The following is a 14,175-nucleotide window of genomic DNA, read 5'->3' as shown; positions in this document are numbered from 1 at the left end:
TGGCTCTCGTGGTGTCTGTGCCATGCCGCCCTGTCTGTTGCGGTTCCCGCTGGGTCTCACCACGCCGGTGACTGTAAAGAGAGAGCCTCCCTGGGCCAGGTGCCGCGTCGGGCTTTTCTAGGTGCGTCTGTATTGGCTCTTAGAGAGAGGAGCGGCCTGGCTGCCTGCGTGTGCCCGGCCAGGGAGTGGCAGCGACCTCTTAGTGCACAGGCGATGCTCCCACCAACGGAAGCTCCCCCCACCACCCCTCGGTGACACTGACCCCTGCCCGGGGCCAGACCTCACAGCCTCCCAGCGACTGTTTGTCCTTGTCTGTCTGGTGGCTCATTCTCCACAGGCAGGCAGCACAGCGGGCCGGCGGGGGCCACGCGGGGCGGGCGGGGGCCGGGCGGGGACGGTGGGGTTCGTGCAGGGCGGGCGGGGGCCGCGCGGGGCCTGCGGGGTCAGGCAGCTCAGCGGGGCGGGCAGGGATGCCGGAGTCCGGACGGGCCAGCAGGGTTACGGGTGGGGTTCAGCGGGGTCCGCGCGGGGCCAGTGGGGCCCCGGGCGGGGCCGGCGGGATTCGCTCAGAGGAAGGACAGGGCCCCGTCAGGGAGGCACTGCCCACCGCGTCTGGAAGCAGGACGCAGGGCTGGGTCTCGGCAGGGGCCAGCGGCTGCGCCCCGTCTGGGAGCAGGACCGCCGCCTGCAGCCTGGAAGGGGGCGCGGCAGGACCTCCTGAGCGGCTGTGTCAGGGGCTCTCCGCAGGCGGGGCCGGGCTCAGGCGACACCGGAGGGGGCACTGGGAGGTGCCCCCGGAGGGAGGTTCGTCCCAGGGCGGAGCAGCCGCGGGAGGCTTCCCTGCGTCTGAACATCACTTCTAAAGAAAAGCAAAACGTTAGCGCCCCCCGTGAGACCTGGCAGCGGGTACAGGATTTCTCCGTGTTCTCTCTCTGCACTTAAACGTTCAGGCTAAATCTTACCCTGCCCCCAGGGTGGCCACGTGGTCAGTGTCAGCCGGGGCCGCAGGGTCAAAGGTCCATCCCAGCCAAGGGCACGTACCTGGTTGCAGGTTCGATCCCAGCCCTCTCCCGGCGCTGCTGGAGGCACCTGGTCTGTCCGTCCGTCTCTCTCTGTCAGTCAGTGGGGACACCCCCTGGTGACGACTGACGACAGCACGTTAAACCCGGTCCTGTCCCAGGGCTGCGGCCGCTCGTCACTGTCCCTCCCGTGTGGGAAGGGCGCTCCGGCCTCGGTGGGCCAGCCTCGGGAAGCACTGCAGCCCGAGCTCCCACGGCCCGGACGGCGCCCGCCGGACAGAGGCCCGGTCCCTCCGGCAGCGCCTGGGCCCAGGGTCTGGGGAGCCCGCACCGCTGCCCGCCGGACGCGGGCGCACCAGGTCTGGGTCCTGTGCCAGGAGGCGTGCCCGGGGCAGGCTCCCAGGTGAGCGTGCGTCTCCCCAGGTGCTGGCATGGTGGTGGACTGGGAGCAGGAGACCGGCCTCCTCATGAGCTCGGGGGACGTGCGGATCGTGCGCATCTGGGACACGGACCGGGAGATGAAAGTGCAGGTACCGCAGGCCACTGAGCCGGGACCGGGGGTGGGGGTGGGCGGGGCCTGGGCACCGGAGCCTCAGACCGCGGCTCAGGACCGGGTCACCAGGCGGCGCCCTGCCCGGCGTGACAGCGGGCTGACCCGCCCATCCCAGACGCCGAGGACCGCGCAGGCCAGGCCGTCAGAGCAGGGACCAGCCGGCTGGTTCTGTGCTTCCTGTGGTGCCTCTGGCTTCCCTCTAACGAAGGGCCAGGAGCACCTGGGATAGCCGAGCCTCCCTGACCCCACCCCCACCCAGGGCTGAGGCCCCACTCCCTGGGCCTCGCTTCCTCTGCTCTTCCTGCCCTCACAGCCACCAGGTCTGTGTGGGCTGGAGCTCCCGGACCCTCCCTGGCAGCAGGCGTCCAGAGGAGCTGAGGGCTCTATGCCCCAAGGGCTGGTCTTTCCAGGAGAGAGGGAGCTGGGGAGTTTGTCTCAGAAAGCAGTCATTACAGCCTGTTTGCCCGCTGCACCGGGGACCAGGTCTCGGCATGGCTCCCGGCTGGGCCTGGTGCTGCCTGGCCTGCCATTCGGGCCCCAGTGGCCTGACTCCATCCCTAGCGGCTGCAGGTGCCCGGACTCCGCGGCCCTCAGGTCCCCGGGGGAGCAGGCGCGGTCCCTGGCCGGCGGCTCAGGTCTCTGCTCGCCCTAGGACATCCCCACGGGCGCCGACAGCTGCGTGACCAGCCTGTCCTGCGACTCCCAGCGGTCCCTCATCGTGGCCGGCCTCGGGGACGGCTCCGTCCGCGTCTTCGACCGGAGGATGGCCCTCAGCGAATGGTAATGCGGCTGCGCCCGCCCGCCCGGGGCCGGGGCCCATGGTCACAGCTCTGCCAGGCTGCGGGCCCAGGGAGGGAGCCCAGAGGCACCGGGCACTCCAGAGGCCTCAGGCCTGGGAGCGTGGACGGGCCACGGGAAGGTGGGGCGTGTCAGCTCAGGTCCCCGGGAGGCTGCTGTCCACCCCTGGGTCACACATGAGCAGCCGTGGCGTCCAGACCACGTGCCTGGGCGCAGTGGGGCAGGCGGGCGGGTGAGGGCACCTGTGTGGGTGCTGAGGAGCTGCTGTCTGCTGTCCGCCACCATCCCGAGGCCGGGCTGGTAGGTGACAGCTGGTAGGTCCTGCGTCCCCCACTCTGCCCGCCCGGGCTCTGACCCGTGCCCGTTCTGCCCGCCCGGGCTCTGACCTGTATCCGCTCTGCCCATGTGGGCTCTGACCCGTGCCCGCTCTGCCTGCCCAGGCTCTGACCCGTGCCCGCTCTGCCCGCCCGGGCTCTGACCCGTGCCCGCTCTGCCCACCCGGGCTCTGACCCGTGCCCGCTCTGCCTGCCCGGGCTCTGACCTGTATCCGCTCTGCCCATGTGGGCTCTGACCCGTGCCCACTCTGCCCACCCGGGCTCTGACCCGTGCCCGCTCTGCCTGCCCGGGCTCTGACCTGTATCCGCTCTGCCCATGTGGGCTCTGACCCGTGCCCACTCTCCCCGCCCGGGCTCTGACCTGTATCCGCTCTGCCCATGTGGGCTCTGACCTGTGCCCACTCTGCCCGCCCGGGCTCTGACCTGTATCCGCTCTGCCCATGTGGGCTCTGACCTGTATCCGCTCTGCCCATGTGGGCTCTGACCCGTGCCCACTCTGCCCACCCGGGCTCTGACCCGTGCCCGCTCTGCCCGCCCGGGCTCTGACCCGTGCCCGCTCTGCCTGCCCAGGCTCTGACCCATGTCCCCCACTTGCCCGCCTGGGCTCTGACCTGTATCCGCTCTGCCCATGTGGGCTCTAACCCGTGCCCGCTCTGCCCGCAGCCGCGTCATGACCTTCCGGGAGCACACGGCCTGGGTGGTGAAGGCCTGCCTGCAGAAGCGCCCTGAGGGCCACATCGTGAGCGTCAGGTGCGGCCGGGTGGCTGTGAGGCAGCATTCCCGCTGGGAAACATCCACCGGCCGAGGGGTCCTCCCGGGCGGGGCTGCTCGGTCTGCCATGAGAGCCTGCGGGGAGGGGGGGAGGCCTGCCCCTTAGTGGGCACTGGGCCTCCGCTGGCGCCTGGCTGTGGGGTTCCTGCTGAGCCACAGCCGTGCACCGGTTAAACCAGCTTCGGGCTTCGGCCGCCGGTGCCACCCGCGCCGGTGCCACAAATGTTCCTTTGCCCTTAAAGGGACGGCAGGTGTCATTTACTGTCATGGCCGCCACTGTCTCCCGTGTATTCAACACGGAGCGCGGGGGAGAGCGGCCGCCCAGTGCCCTGCAGCACAGTCCCTCCTCGGGGACAGGGAACAGAGCTCCAGCTCTGCCCCGCGGAGGTCCTGGGGGCCCGTCCGGGCTGGCGGGCGCCCTCCCTCACCCCGCCCCCCTCCCGGCAGCGTGAACGGGGACGTGCGCTTCTTCGACCCGCGGATGCCGGAGTCCGTGAGCGTGCTGCAGATCGTCAAGGGGCTCACGGCCCTCGACATCCACCCCCAGGCCAACCTCATCGCCTGGTAGGTGCCCAGACCCTGCTGCTCGCGGCTGGCCGCCCGGCCCCGCAGGCGGGACCCCGTCACCCCCCAGCAGGCGCTGACGGCCCCCTCTGCCCGCAGCGGCTCCGTGAACCAGTTCACCGCCGTCTACAGCGCGACCGGCGAGCTCATCAACAGCATCAAGTACTACGACGGCTTCATGGGCCAGCGTGTCGGCGCCATCAGCTGCTTGGCCTTCCACCCGTACTGGGTCTGTCCCCACGCCCGGCGGGCGGGGCGGGGCGGGCCCCGGAGGGCCAGCAGCGAGCGGGTGGCTGCAGCCACCCCCCACCTTCCTGGCCCCCACCACCCTCCCTCTGAGGCAGCACCCCGTCCTCGGGGAAGGCCCAGCTGCAGTAACGTGAGCCACCCGCCCTCTCGTCACCCCTGGAGAGTCCCCCACATGCATGCACACACACACACGTGCATGGCATTGGGGCCCCAGAGCACCCCTGGGGCCCCAAGAGGCTCAGGGACCAGGCCCTTGTGGGTTCCAGCTGGGCGGGGTCGGGGGACGGCACACAACGTCCGGCTGGAGGCCACAGCCGGCCCGTCAGCTCTGCGCCTGCGCTCCTGGGCCGCCCCCGCTCACCACTCCCCGCCCCTCTCCTCGCAGCCTCACCTGGCCGTGGGCAGCAACGACTACTACATGTCCGTGTACTCTGTGGAGAAGCGTGTGAGATAGCGGTGCCCACAGGCCAGGCCACGTGTACAGAGGGCCGTTGCCCGGGACCGGTCCTGACCTGCTGCCGAGGCTCCGGCTGCGCTGCCTGCTGTCTGTCCTCGCTGCCGTGCCGTGGCCGTGAAGTCCCTCCCGCGGCGCGCGGCGTGCGGCGTACGTCATGGTCCCTTCCCTGCGGAGACGGCCTGAGCCGAGGGCGCCTCACTGCTGCTCCCGTCCGCCCCTCCCGTTTTCCTTCCGAGAGTTCGAAGCGGAAACTCTCGTTTTATTTCCACGGACGCAGCCTGCGCTCCACGAGCTCCAGGCTGACCGGCTTCTCCTGGCTCAGCCGCTGGTCCCTGGGCCGGCCCTGCCCGCCAGCGCCAGCAGGGGGTGCCCAGCCAGCCGCGGCCTCCACTGTGCACAGGGCCGGCTCCGAGGGCTGGGGTCCGAGACCAGCACCGAGGAGACCGAGGAGCTGGGACCCAAGCCTCCCGCCAACCCCTCGGGCTCAATCCACCCCCACAACGCAGCCACCCCCTGGCACAGGCGTGGTCTTGGGTTCGAGCTTGGCCGGTTACCAAGGTCCCTTAGGGAAGGGCCTGTGGCCTTGGGCAGGAGGCAGGTCTTGGGTGACTCAGCTACTGCCTACAGCCACGGGCATATTTCCCCAGAGGGCGGCGCCCAGGTCCACCATCTTCCTGCCTGCTCGCACACGTGTCACACACGTGCACGCGGGAGGCACTGCTGGAGGCCTGAGGTGTCTGGTTAGACAACATCTGTCTGCGTCCCTGTCCCCACACTGCAGCCATAACGCACAGGCGCTCCTCGCTGCTCACTATCACGTCTGTGTGTGTGCGAGTGCACAGGCCTGTGTGCACACGTGTACGAGTGCACAGCCGTGTGCAGATGTGCGCGTGTACAGGCCTGTGCAGACATGCGTGTGAGCGCACGGCAGGGGAGTGTGGCCGCGGCCGGTGGAGGGCCCGGAGGTGTGCTGAGGAGCACTGGGAACTCGGAACCACCTTGATGATGATGTCGGAATCGCACTGGGAATCAGGGTTCACAGAAGAGTGAGGTGCTTCAGTCGTTCTGCCAGCGAAAGGCCAATAATCGTGTGAATGTGCGTGAGCGCCCGCCTGTGCACGCCGAGGTCTCCGGCTGCAGGCCCGGCTCAGCCTCCGCCCAGGGCGGGTCCTCAGCGGGTGGAGCCGGCCGCAGCGCAGCCTGGTGTGCTGGGCCGGGCTGTGATGGGCTGGGCCGGGCCTGCCCTGGGGCTGGGGGGCTGGGCGCTGGGGGGCTGCCCGTGGCCCTGCTGCTCCCGCCAGTGATGGCTCTGGGACAGAGTCCCACCCCCACGCTGTGTCCGTGGGGCGCTCCAGTGCTGACCCCCAACATCCCCAGGGCCGAGCTCCACCCAGACGCCGAGGGGGTGTCTGGCTCGTGGAGCGGGTCGCCGCCAGGTTCGCTCGTGTGCGGTTCTGATTGTTTTGAGAAAAACCATGAGCTGCCCCAAGCGAGGCTGTCCTAGCAGATCTGACGCGAAAACTCAATCATGAGGTCCACAGGCACGGGAGCCTGCCCTAAAGGTTCACTCTCTATTTATTTTATCAATAAATCAAAGACGGACGAGACAGGATTGCCATCGGCCGGAGCTCGGTGACGGACAATAAACGTGATGAAATCGTGTGGGACAGCAGCTCGTCCTTGGGGCCACGTGGGCGTGAGCAGTTCCGGGGGGTGGGGTGTGGGGCCTGAAGACGGGTCGCCAGCCTGCAGGGTCGCCTCGTGACGGGAAATGGATCTGAGCAGCCCCCAGAAAGCAGTGTGCCCACTGGGACCCCCCCCCCCCCCCGTGCCTGGTTGGTGCTGCTGAGGCCAGGGGTCCTTGAGGCGGGCAGGAGCTGTACGGCTGAGGGCGGTGGGGCCAGGGCACTGGGGGGGAAGGGCGGGACTGGACCACACGCAGCCCTGTGCTCACCCCAACCCCCGGCCTGCGCTGGCCAGCACCTCCGGGTCGTCTGGAGGCCCAGGGCTGGCACCCCGGGCCGGGAGCTCCTTCCGGCAGCTCAGAGAGAGCGGGCTGTCCCCCCTCCAGCCTCCGGATCGCCCCACACCACCTCCCGGCAGCAGTGACAGTCCCTCATCCCCGGCACTCAGCCTCCCGAGGCCGCTGTGGTGACACCAGGCCTTCAGGCCACTCCACACGGCCGGGGGTGGCCCAGCACTGCCACCACTGGATGGACGGCGCCATCCTGGGCTTAGATGTCCTCCAGGCAGAGCCCAGCCACCCAGGGGCTCAGCCAGGAGGCGCTGGGGTGGTCAGGAGCCACCTGACCCACGGGGAGGGGCGTCCGTTAGGCCCTGCCCCCGAGCTGCCTCTGGAGGGAGCGGCTGCACCTCGGGCCTGGCCTCACGGTCAGGATGGGCTGCGGAGTCTCGGTGCCTGTGCAGCTGGGGGAGTGTCCCGAGCTGGTTAGCCAGGTGGCGGCTGACCCTGGGGCCATTCTGAGCGCTGCGTTTGGGGTGGGTCGCTACCGCCCCTCGGTGTCTGCCATCCGGTCCTGCAGCGCCACCGCGTGGCCACTGTGGGGGCCGCCACAGCCCGTGGCGTCCAGCGCGAGGCTTCCAGGGAGCGGACGCCGGCCCCCCCCCCCCCATCTCTGCTGCCTCCAGCCCCGCCAGCTGGGCTCTCTGGCCCCTAAAGACGTCTCGGCGCTTGGCCTCTGCCGGCGGGCGCCCCCAGCAGGGCGGCCCCCCACAGTGACAACCTTGGGACTGAAAGTGTGTGTCCCCAATTCATGTGGACGCCCCCACCACCACCACCACCACCACCACCCCCCCACCCTGGCACCTCGGGGTGACCGTGTTTGGAGAGAGGTCTTCCGGGAGGTCCAGTAGGAATGAGGTTGCCCGCCTGGCTGTGTCCTTAGGAGAAGGGCCACGTGGAGATGGAGTCTGAGGGCTGGTGCCTCCCCAGCCCAGGGCCCCAGAGGTCCCTGCAAACCAGGCCCCGGGAGAGGGGGGCCTGGGCCAGCCCCCAGCCACACCCACACCTTCGCCATTAACAAAACACCAGGCCTGGGAAGGAGGGCCTGGGTGAGGGCCTTCACGTCGCCCTCCCGTCCCCCCAAGTGCCTGGACCATGCTGCGTCACCTGCTGAGGAAGGAGCCGAGCTGGGGGCCCCGGGGTGCCGGGCGGGCAGGGGTGCCCGGCAGCCTCCCGCGCTGTGGCGTCCTCGGCTGGGCGGATGTGGCCTTCCGGGCGCGGCTCGGGGGTCAGGCCGTGCGCCCGACCCGCCCGCAGGTCCCCGCCCGCCAGGACCCCTGAGTGGCCAGCGGCGCGGTCCGGCCCGGTCCGGTCCGCACAGGTGGGGCCGCACCTGCAACCTCCCGGCCGCGGCGGGTCAGCGCCGCTCCGTGCGGGCGGCAGGGGGCGCTGTCCGCTGCGCTGGCCCCGCGCGGCCGCCGTCGGGGGCGGAGCCGGGACGCGTCCGCGGGGCGACGGCGCGACCGAGCCAAGGGCTCGGCGGCGGCGGGCGGGGGCGCGGCCGGCGCGATGGGCAACCTGTTCGGCCGCAAGAAGCAGAGCCGCGTCACGGAGCAGGACAAGGCCGTCCTGGTGAGCCGGGCGCGGGCCGCGGGCCGGGAGGGCCTGGGTGCGGGCGGCCGGGTCCCGGAGTCCGCGCTCGCGGGCGGCTCCCCTCGCGGCGCCGGCGGGTGGGGCCGCCGGGAGGCTGGTCGGCGCCCGGGACCAGCGCGAGGCGCCCGAGGCCGCGGGTCCCGGACGGCGCGCCCCGCGGGCCTCGCTCCGGCCGTCCCCCGGCGCTGGGACCGGGCGGGTCCTGGGATCTGCTTCCGGCCTCCCGTTGCCATGGGGACGGCGAAGCGCTGCGGCTTCCGGGGCGCCGGGGGCGGTGTCTCCCGGGGGGAGGCCTGCGCGGCGGCCCCGGAGCGGGCGGAGGGCCCGTCCGGCCGCGCTCCCGCCCGAGCGGCTCTGCTTCCGGGACTTCCGGAGCCGCGGCTCCGAACGGCTCCCCCGGCGCCCGGCGGCCGCTGTGCGTCCGGAGCGGCGGCGCCGGCGGAGGCCGGGCCTGAGGACAGCGGGGCCGCCGCCCGCCGCCGCCCGGGGAGCGGGCCGCCCTGGCCGCGCTGAGGCCGGTCACCGGCAGCGTCCCCGCCGGGGTCCCCGGGCCCAGGGTCTGCACCTCGTCGCCGGGCGTTTCCGGGGTGAAAGGCAGTGAGACGCGCGCTGAGCCCCTTTCACGGCGCCCGCTCCGGCGGGGGACGGCGGGGAGGGCCCCGCGGCCTGGCGGGAGGCGCGGCTCTCCGGCCCGGCGATGCCCCCGCCGCGCCTGCAGGTGCGACGCCGGCCACGGCCTGGGTGGGAGGTGGAGGCCTGGCCAGGGGAGGGCGCTGCAGGGGCGCGGGGGACCCAGCCTCCTTCCCGGCTGCGCAGGGGCCCTGGGTGCTCGGCTCGGTCACCTGTGGTCCGCTCGGTCGCTCAGTGGCCGGAGCCTCAGCCCGCGGGCCGCTGCTGGGGAGGGGACCCAGCCTTCGCGGCCCCCACCCGACCCAGAGCCCCGCGCTCCTCGCCGCTGGCATTCGGTGCCCGCCGTGGGCACAACCGGCCGGCGGGTGGGGCCGCCTCCCCACAGGCTCCCGGGTCACCCGCCCTGAGGCCAGGAGTGTCGCCAGGCTCGGCCCCGGCCCCGGGCGGCAGAGGGTGCGCTCGGGGCCGCGCAGGGAGCCCGCGGCCGGTGTTCACCAGACCCACTCCCGCAGCAACTGAAGCAGCAGCGGGACAAGCTGCGGCAGTACCAGCGGAGGGTGTCCCAGCAGCTGGAGCGCGAGCGGGAGGTGGCCCGGCAGCTGCTGCGGGAGGGCCGCAAGGAGTGAGTGCCCGCGGCGGGGACGGGGGGTCGGGGGCGCTGGGTCACCGCGGCTCCTCCGCAGGCGCGGGGGGCGGGGGGAACGGGGCGCTGGGTCACCTCCGCTCCTCCGCAGGCGCGGGGCGCGGGGGCGGGGGGTCCGGGGCGCTGGGTCACGGCCGCTCCTCCGCAGGCGCGCCAAGCTGCTGCTCAAGAAGAAGCGGTACCGGGAGCAGCTGCTGGACAAGACGGAAAACCAGATCGCCAGCCTGGAGACCATGGTGGGTCTTGGCGGGGCCCGGGGGGGCCGGCGGGCTGCGGGAACACCCCCTTTGGGCTGACACCCGCCTTCCCTTTCCCCCGGGGCTCAGCCGGCTCGGGAGTCAGGCCGGGCCTGGACGGGACCTCTCATGGGGGCCTGAGGGCGTGAGGGCGGGTGGGGCAGTGGTTGGTCTGGGCCACTCTGGGGTCTGGGGGGCCGGGGGGTCTCAGGGGAGGCCGGAGCTGGCGGTGTCCCTGGTGGTAACACTGAGCATTGGGTTCCGTCTGCTGCCGGAGCTGCTGGTGAGCGGGGCGGCCCCCCAGCCGCTGCAGCCCCGGAGCTGGGGGCAGGGAGGGGGCGGCACAGCCTGCCCGAGGGGTGCCTCCTGGCTCACCGGGCCTGGGCGGTCCTTCAGGTCCAGAGCATCGAGTTCACGCAGATCGAGATGAAGGTGGTCGAGGGGCTGAAGTTCGGAAATGAGTGTCTGAATAAGATGCACCAGGTGGGTCCCGCGCCGAGTGGAGAGGTCAGAGGGGCCTGCCGCGGCCGCGCCTGTGCCGGGCCAGCCACCGGGTGCTGTGCCGCGGAGGGGTCTGCGGGGCAGCAGACTCGGTGTCCACCGGGCGGGCTGTGCCCGGTGTCCACGGTGCGCATGGGACCAGCGGGAGAGTCAGCGAGGTGGGCTGGCAGGAGGGCTTCCTGCCCGTCCTCTGGGGGGAGCCAGGTTATGCTGCTTTTGGTGTGTTTTTTTAAAATATATCTTTACTGATGTCAGAGAGGGGGAGAGGGAGAGAAACATCCACGATGAGAGAACCATGGACCGGCTGCCTCCTGCACGCCCCACACTGGGGATCAAGCCCACACCCCAGGCCTGTGCCCTGGCCAGAATCAAACCCGGGACCCTTTAGTCCACAGGCTGATGCTCTATCCACTGAGCCACCTGGCCAGGACTGGTGCTTCTCTGAGCCGGCCCAGAGGAAACGCACTTTTACTTGTTTTTACTGAAACGGCGGCGGGAGGAGGGGGGTCTGTGGGTGCCAGGTCAGGGAGAAGGGCCGGGGGGGGGCCGGCGAGGTGGGATTCTGGGAGGGCGTTGTCCTCTGGGCCGGCTCTGTTTGAACAGGAACGGGGGGGCGGGAGGTGGGGGGGGTGGCTCGGAGCCCTGAGCCCTTCCTGTGGAGGCTCCTAAGGGCTCAGGGACCCTCGGCCGCCCCTCCAGGTGATGTCCATCGAGGAGGTGGAGCGGGTGCTGGACGAGACGCAGGAGGCCGTGGAGTACCAGCGGGTAGGTGTCCGGGTCCCGGCCGCCTCCGCCTCCCACAGCCCCGAGGACAGCTGCCACCTCGGTGACTGTCCGAGGGCCACCTGGGTCCCGCCGCCCCTGCCCCTGGTGGCCCCTCTTCTGGGTGAGGGTCTGAGTCAGGGCTGCCCCCCAGCCAGCCCCTCCTCCACCTCCACCTCCTCGTCCCTCCTCCTCCTCCTCCTCCTCCTCCACCGTGTCCCTCCTCCCTCCTCCACCGTGTCCCTCCTCCTGCAGCAAATCGACGAGCTGCTGGCCGGGAGCTTCACGCAGGAGGACGAGGCTGCCATCCTGGAGGAGCTGGACGCCATCACGCAGGTAACGGCCGTCGGCGCGGGCGGGCCTCCCTCCGAGGCGGAGGGCCGGGCTGGTCTCAGCGTCCCTCGTCTCCGTCTCCGTCTCCGCAGGAGCAGATGGAGCTCCCAGAGGCCCCCTCGGAGCCGCTCCCGGAGAAGCCAGGTACCTGCTCCCCGTCCGCCCGCGGGCCTCACCCTGGCCCTGGCGGGGACCGAGAGCTGAGCCCGTGGGAGAGGCGGGTCCTGAGGGGGGAGCGGAGAGGCCGGCTCAGCGGGCAGCGGGCCCCGGGTCAGGGTGCTCTAACGTCGGGCTGGGCCGGCCCGGGGGTCAGCGAACGACGTCCCTGTTCTCTGCGGGGCCCCGCGCCCGCTCCTCCCCTTCCGCCCCCGCGCCCGCTCCCTCCCTCCCCTCCGCCCGGCGCCCGCTCCTCCCCTTCCGCCCCCGCGCCCGCTCCCTCCCCCTCGCCCCGCTCCCTCCCCTTCCGCCCCCGCGCCCGCTCCCTCCCCCATCCGCGCCCGCTCCCCCCCCCATCCGCGCCCGCTCCTCCCCTTCCGCCCCGCTCCCCCCCCCCGCCCGCGCCCGCTCCCTCCCCCCCCATCCGCGCCCGCTCCTCCCCTTCCGCCCCGCTCCCCCCCCCCCCCCGCCCGCTCCCGCTCCCTCCCCCCCCCCAGCGCCCGCTCCCTCCCCTTCCGCCCCGCTCCCTCCCCTCCGCCCCGCTCCCTCCCCTCCGCCCCGTGCCTGCTCCGCTCACCGCCCGCCCGGCGCTCCCTCCCCCCCCCCCCAGCGCCCGCTCCCTCCCCCCCGCCGGCGCCCACTCCCTCCCCCCCCCCGCCCAGCGCCCGCTCCCTCCCCCCGCCGGCGCCCGCTCCCTCCCCCCCCCCGCCCAGCGCCCGCTCCCTCCCCTCCGCCCGCGGTGCCTGCTCCGCTCGCCGCCTGCTGGCCTCTGACCGCTGCAGTCGCTGTCCCGCCTGGGAGCCGTGCGGCTCGCAGGAGCTCCAGCCAGACCGGCTCCTCTGAGTGCCCCCCGGTTCCTCCCCGTGACGGACGTACGTTTCCTCCGCAGAGAAAGCGGCCGCCAAGGCGCGGCCCCGGCAGGCGGAGCTGGTGACCGCGTCCTAACCCTCCGGGAGCCGCGGGGGCCGGGATGACCGCGGGCGTGCGGGCGCTGGCCAGCCCTCGGCCGGCGGTGCTGATGGTGCCCGGCCTCGCCGTCTGGAGCCTCCACGCCCTCTCAGGGCGCAGCTGCTGCCTGTGCTGGTTTCTGGACTAAGAGACATCAGTCAGACCTTCCGGCAAACGGGCTCTGCAGCTGCGGCTCCAGGGCCGTGCCCGCCAACCGCCTGGTGCTGCCGCTCGCCGGCCCTGCCCGTCACTTCCTGCTCCGTGCCCTGGGGGCTTCGACGAGGAGCAGGCGCCGGGCCTGGCTTCCCGGCGCCGCTGCCTGTGGGCCCGGGGGAAGCACGCTCTGGGTCTCCGCTTGGGGGAAGGCCGGGCGTCCCTGCTGGACCGATGGCTCCCGGAGCCCCGGCCTCCCCGCGTCACCTCCGGCCGCTGAGGAGGAAGGACAGCAGGGCAGCGGACAGCCTGCCGGGACACCCGGTGCTGCCGGATGTGTGCCCGTGGACCCTCCGGGCGGGACCTGCCGAGACCCAGGCTGCTCCCCTCGGCTGACGGGCTCGCGTTCACGGGGCGGACGGCCTCGCTGGTCTCGGCCCCCCACGCGGCCCCATTAAAGCTGGTCCTGCACACCCACGCCTCGTGACCCACCGCCCGGGGCCTCACTGGGCGCGCCGCAGCGGGCTGGCACCGGGCAGAGGGCAGGCTGGGCTCCGCTCCCTCAGGGCGTGGGCAGCCTCTCACCCGAGGTCCTGGCGAGGGAGGGTGGGCATGCCGGGCCCCAGCCGGCTGTCCGTCCTGACGAGCGGGCAGGACGCCGAGGCCCAGGGGGCAGGCAGTGGGAGGAGCAGGGGCACCCACCCCGGGGCCCGGGTGGACGCCAGGCTGGGCCTGCAGAGGAGCTGGACCCCTGGCCGCCCAGGTGCTCGTGTGAAGGGACTGCAGGTGCAGTGCACGCTTCGGCCAGCAGGGGGCTCTGCCGGCTCGGGGTTTGCAGGAACCGCATTGCCAGTGCCCGCTGGGCCTCCTGCTCGTGGTGGTGGCAGCTGCCAGCGGTCCCCGGGACCCGGAGGGCGTCCCCACCTAAACGGGGGGCAGCCCCGGCCTGTCCCTCTGCAGCTGGTTCCTGGGCCTGGAGGCCACGAGGGGTGGCTGGCCTGCCTCCCTGACCCCCCAGCAGAGTGCACCCCACCCGGCCCTCTGCTCACAGGCCCTGGAGCCGGCTGTCCTCGGGCCCGTCCTGAGCAGTGCTGCCCGAGGCCACAGCTCCTGTGAAAGGGACGGGGAGGGGGGGCGGGGGGGCGTGTGGGGTGCTCGCAGCCCCCATCAGCTCCCCGCTCCTGTCACCCCTGCCACGTCCGTGTGTCCGCGGTGCCTGTCCGTGCCGTCCTGCCCCTCCCACCTCCCCTGCCCGCCGGCTCGGAGCCTGTCCTGGTGTCTGGGTCCGAGTCGCATTCAGCCTGAGCTCCGCTTGGTGCACAGGCTTCGTGCACACAACGTCTGTGCACGGGTCGTGGGCCCCGTATTTCAAGGGCGGTCCAGAGGGAACGGGACCCCCAGTGTCCCCAGGGCTGAGCCCTCGGCCCCCGCAGCCTGTGTGGGTGAGGGCC

At 72.4% G+C, this 14,175-nt stretch overlaps 2 protein-coding genes across 4 annotated transcripts in view; both read left to right on the top strand.

Moving 5' to 3' along the window:
• The window catches only part of RPTOR (regulatory associated protein of MTOR complex 1), a 56,985-nt gene extending 50,577 nt beyond the window's left edge, over positions 1-6,408 (top strand). For both annotated transcript variants that reach the window (XM_084861873.1, XM_084861872.1), the window contains 6 exons: positions 1,443-1,549; positions 2,225-2,352; positions 3,369-3,455; positions 3,924-4,040; positions 4,140-4,269; positions 4,675-6,408. In XM_084861873.1, coding sequence (XP_084717999.1) covers positions 1,443-1,549; positions 2,225-2,352; positions 3,369-3,455; positions 3,924-4,040; positions 4,140-4,269; positions 4,675-4,743 — 638 coding nt within the window. In that variant the 3' untranslated portion in view covers positions 4,744-6,408. The remainder of the gene's footprint in view (positions 1-1,442; positions 1,550-2,224; positions 2,353-3,368; positions 3,456-3,923; positions 4,041-4,139; positions 4,270-4,674) is intronic.
• A 1,769-nt stretch (positions 6,409-8,177) lies between these two features.
• Positions 8,178-13,202, top strand: CHMP6 (charged multivesicular body protein 6). 2 transcript variants are annotated; one of them, XM_084862126.1, is made up of 8 exons: positions 8,178-8,341; positions 9,505-9,614; positions 9,784-9,871; positions 10,268-10,354; positions 11,072-11,137; positions 11,390-11,470; positions 11,560-11,611; positions 12,513-13,202. In XM_084862126.1, the coding sequence occupies exons 1-8, from the start codon at positions 8,279-8,281 to the stop codon at positions 12,566-12,568; spliced, it is 603 nt and encodes a 200-aa protein (XP_084718252.1). In that variant the 5' UTR covers positions 8,178-8,278; the 3' UTR covers positions 12,569-13,202. The 2 variants fall into 2 exon arrangements, with proteins under 2 accessions (XP_084718252.1, XP_084718251.1); XM_084862125.1 differs by lacking the exon at positions 8,178-8,341 and adding an exon at positions 8,947-9,080.
• The last annotated feature ends 973 nt before the right edge of the window (positions 13,203-14,175 follow it).

This window comes from Pipistrellus hanaki (assembly GCF_964339955.1).
Source record: "Pipistrellus hanaki genome assembly, chromosome: 16".
Lineage (NCBI taxonomy): Eukaryota > Metazoa > Chordata > Mammalia > Chiroptera > Vespertilionidae > Pipistrellus > Pipistrellus hanaki.
The sequence above is the reverse complement of the archived record's forward strand: the minus strand, read 5'-3'. Positions and strand labels throughout refer to the sequence as shown.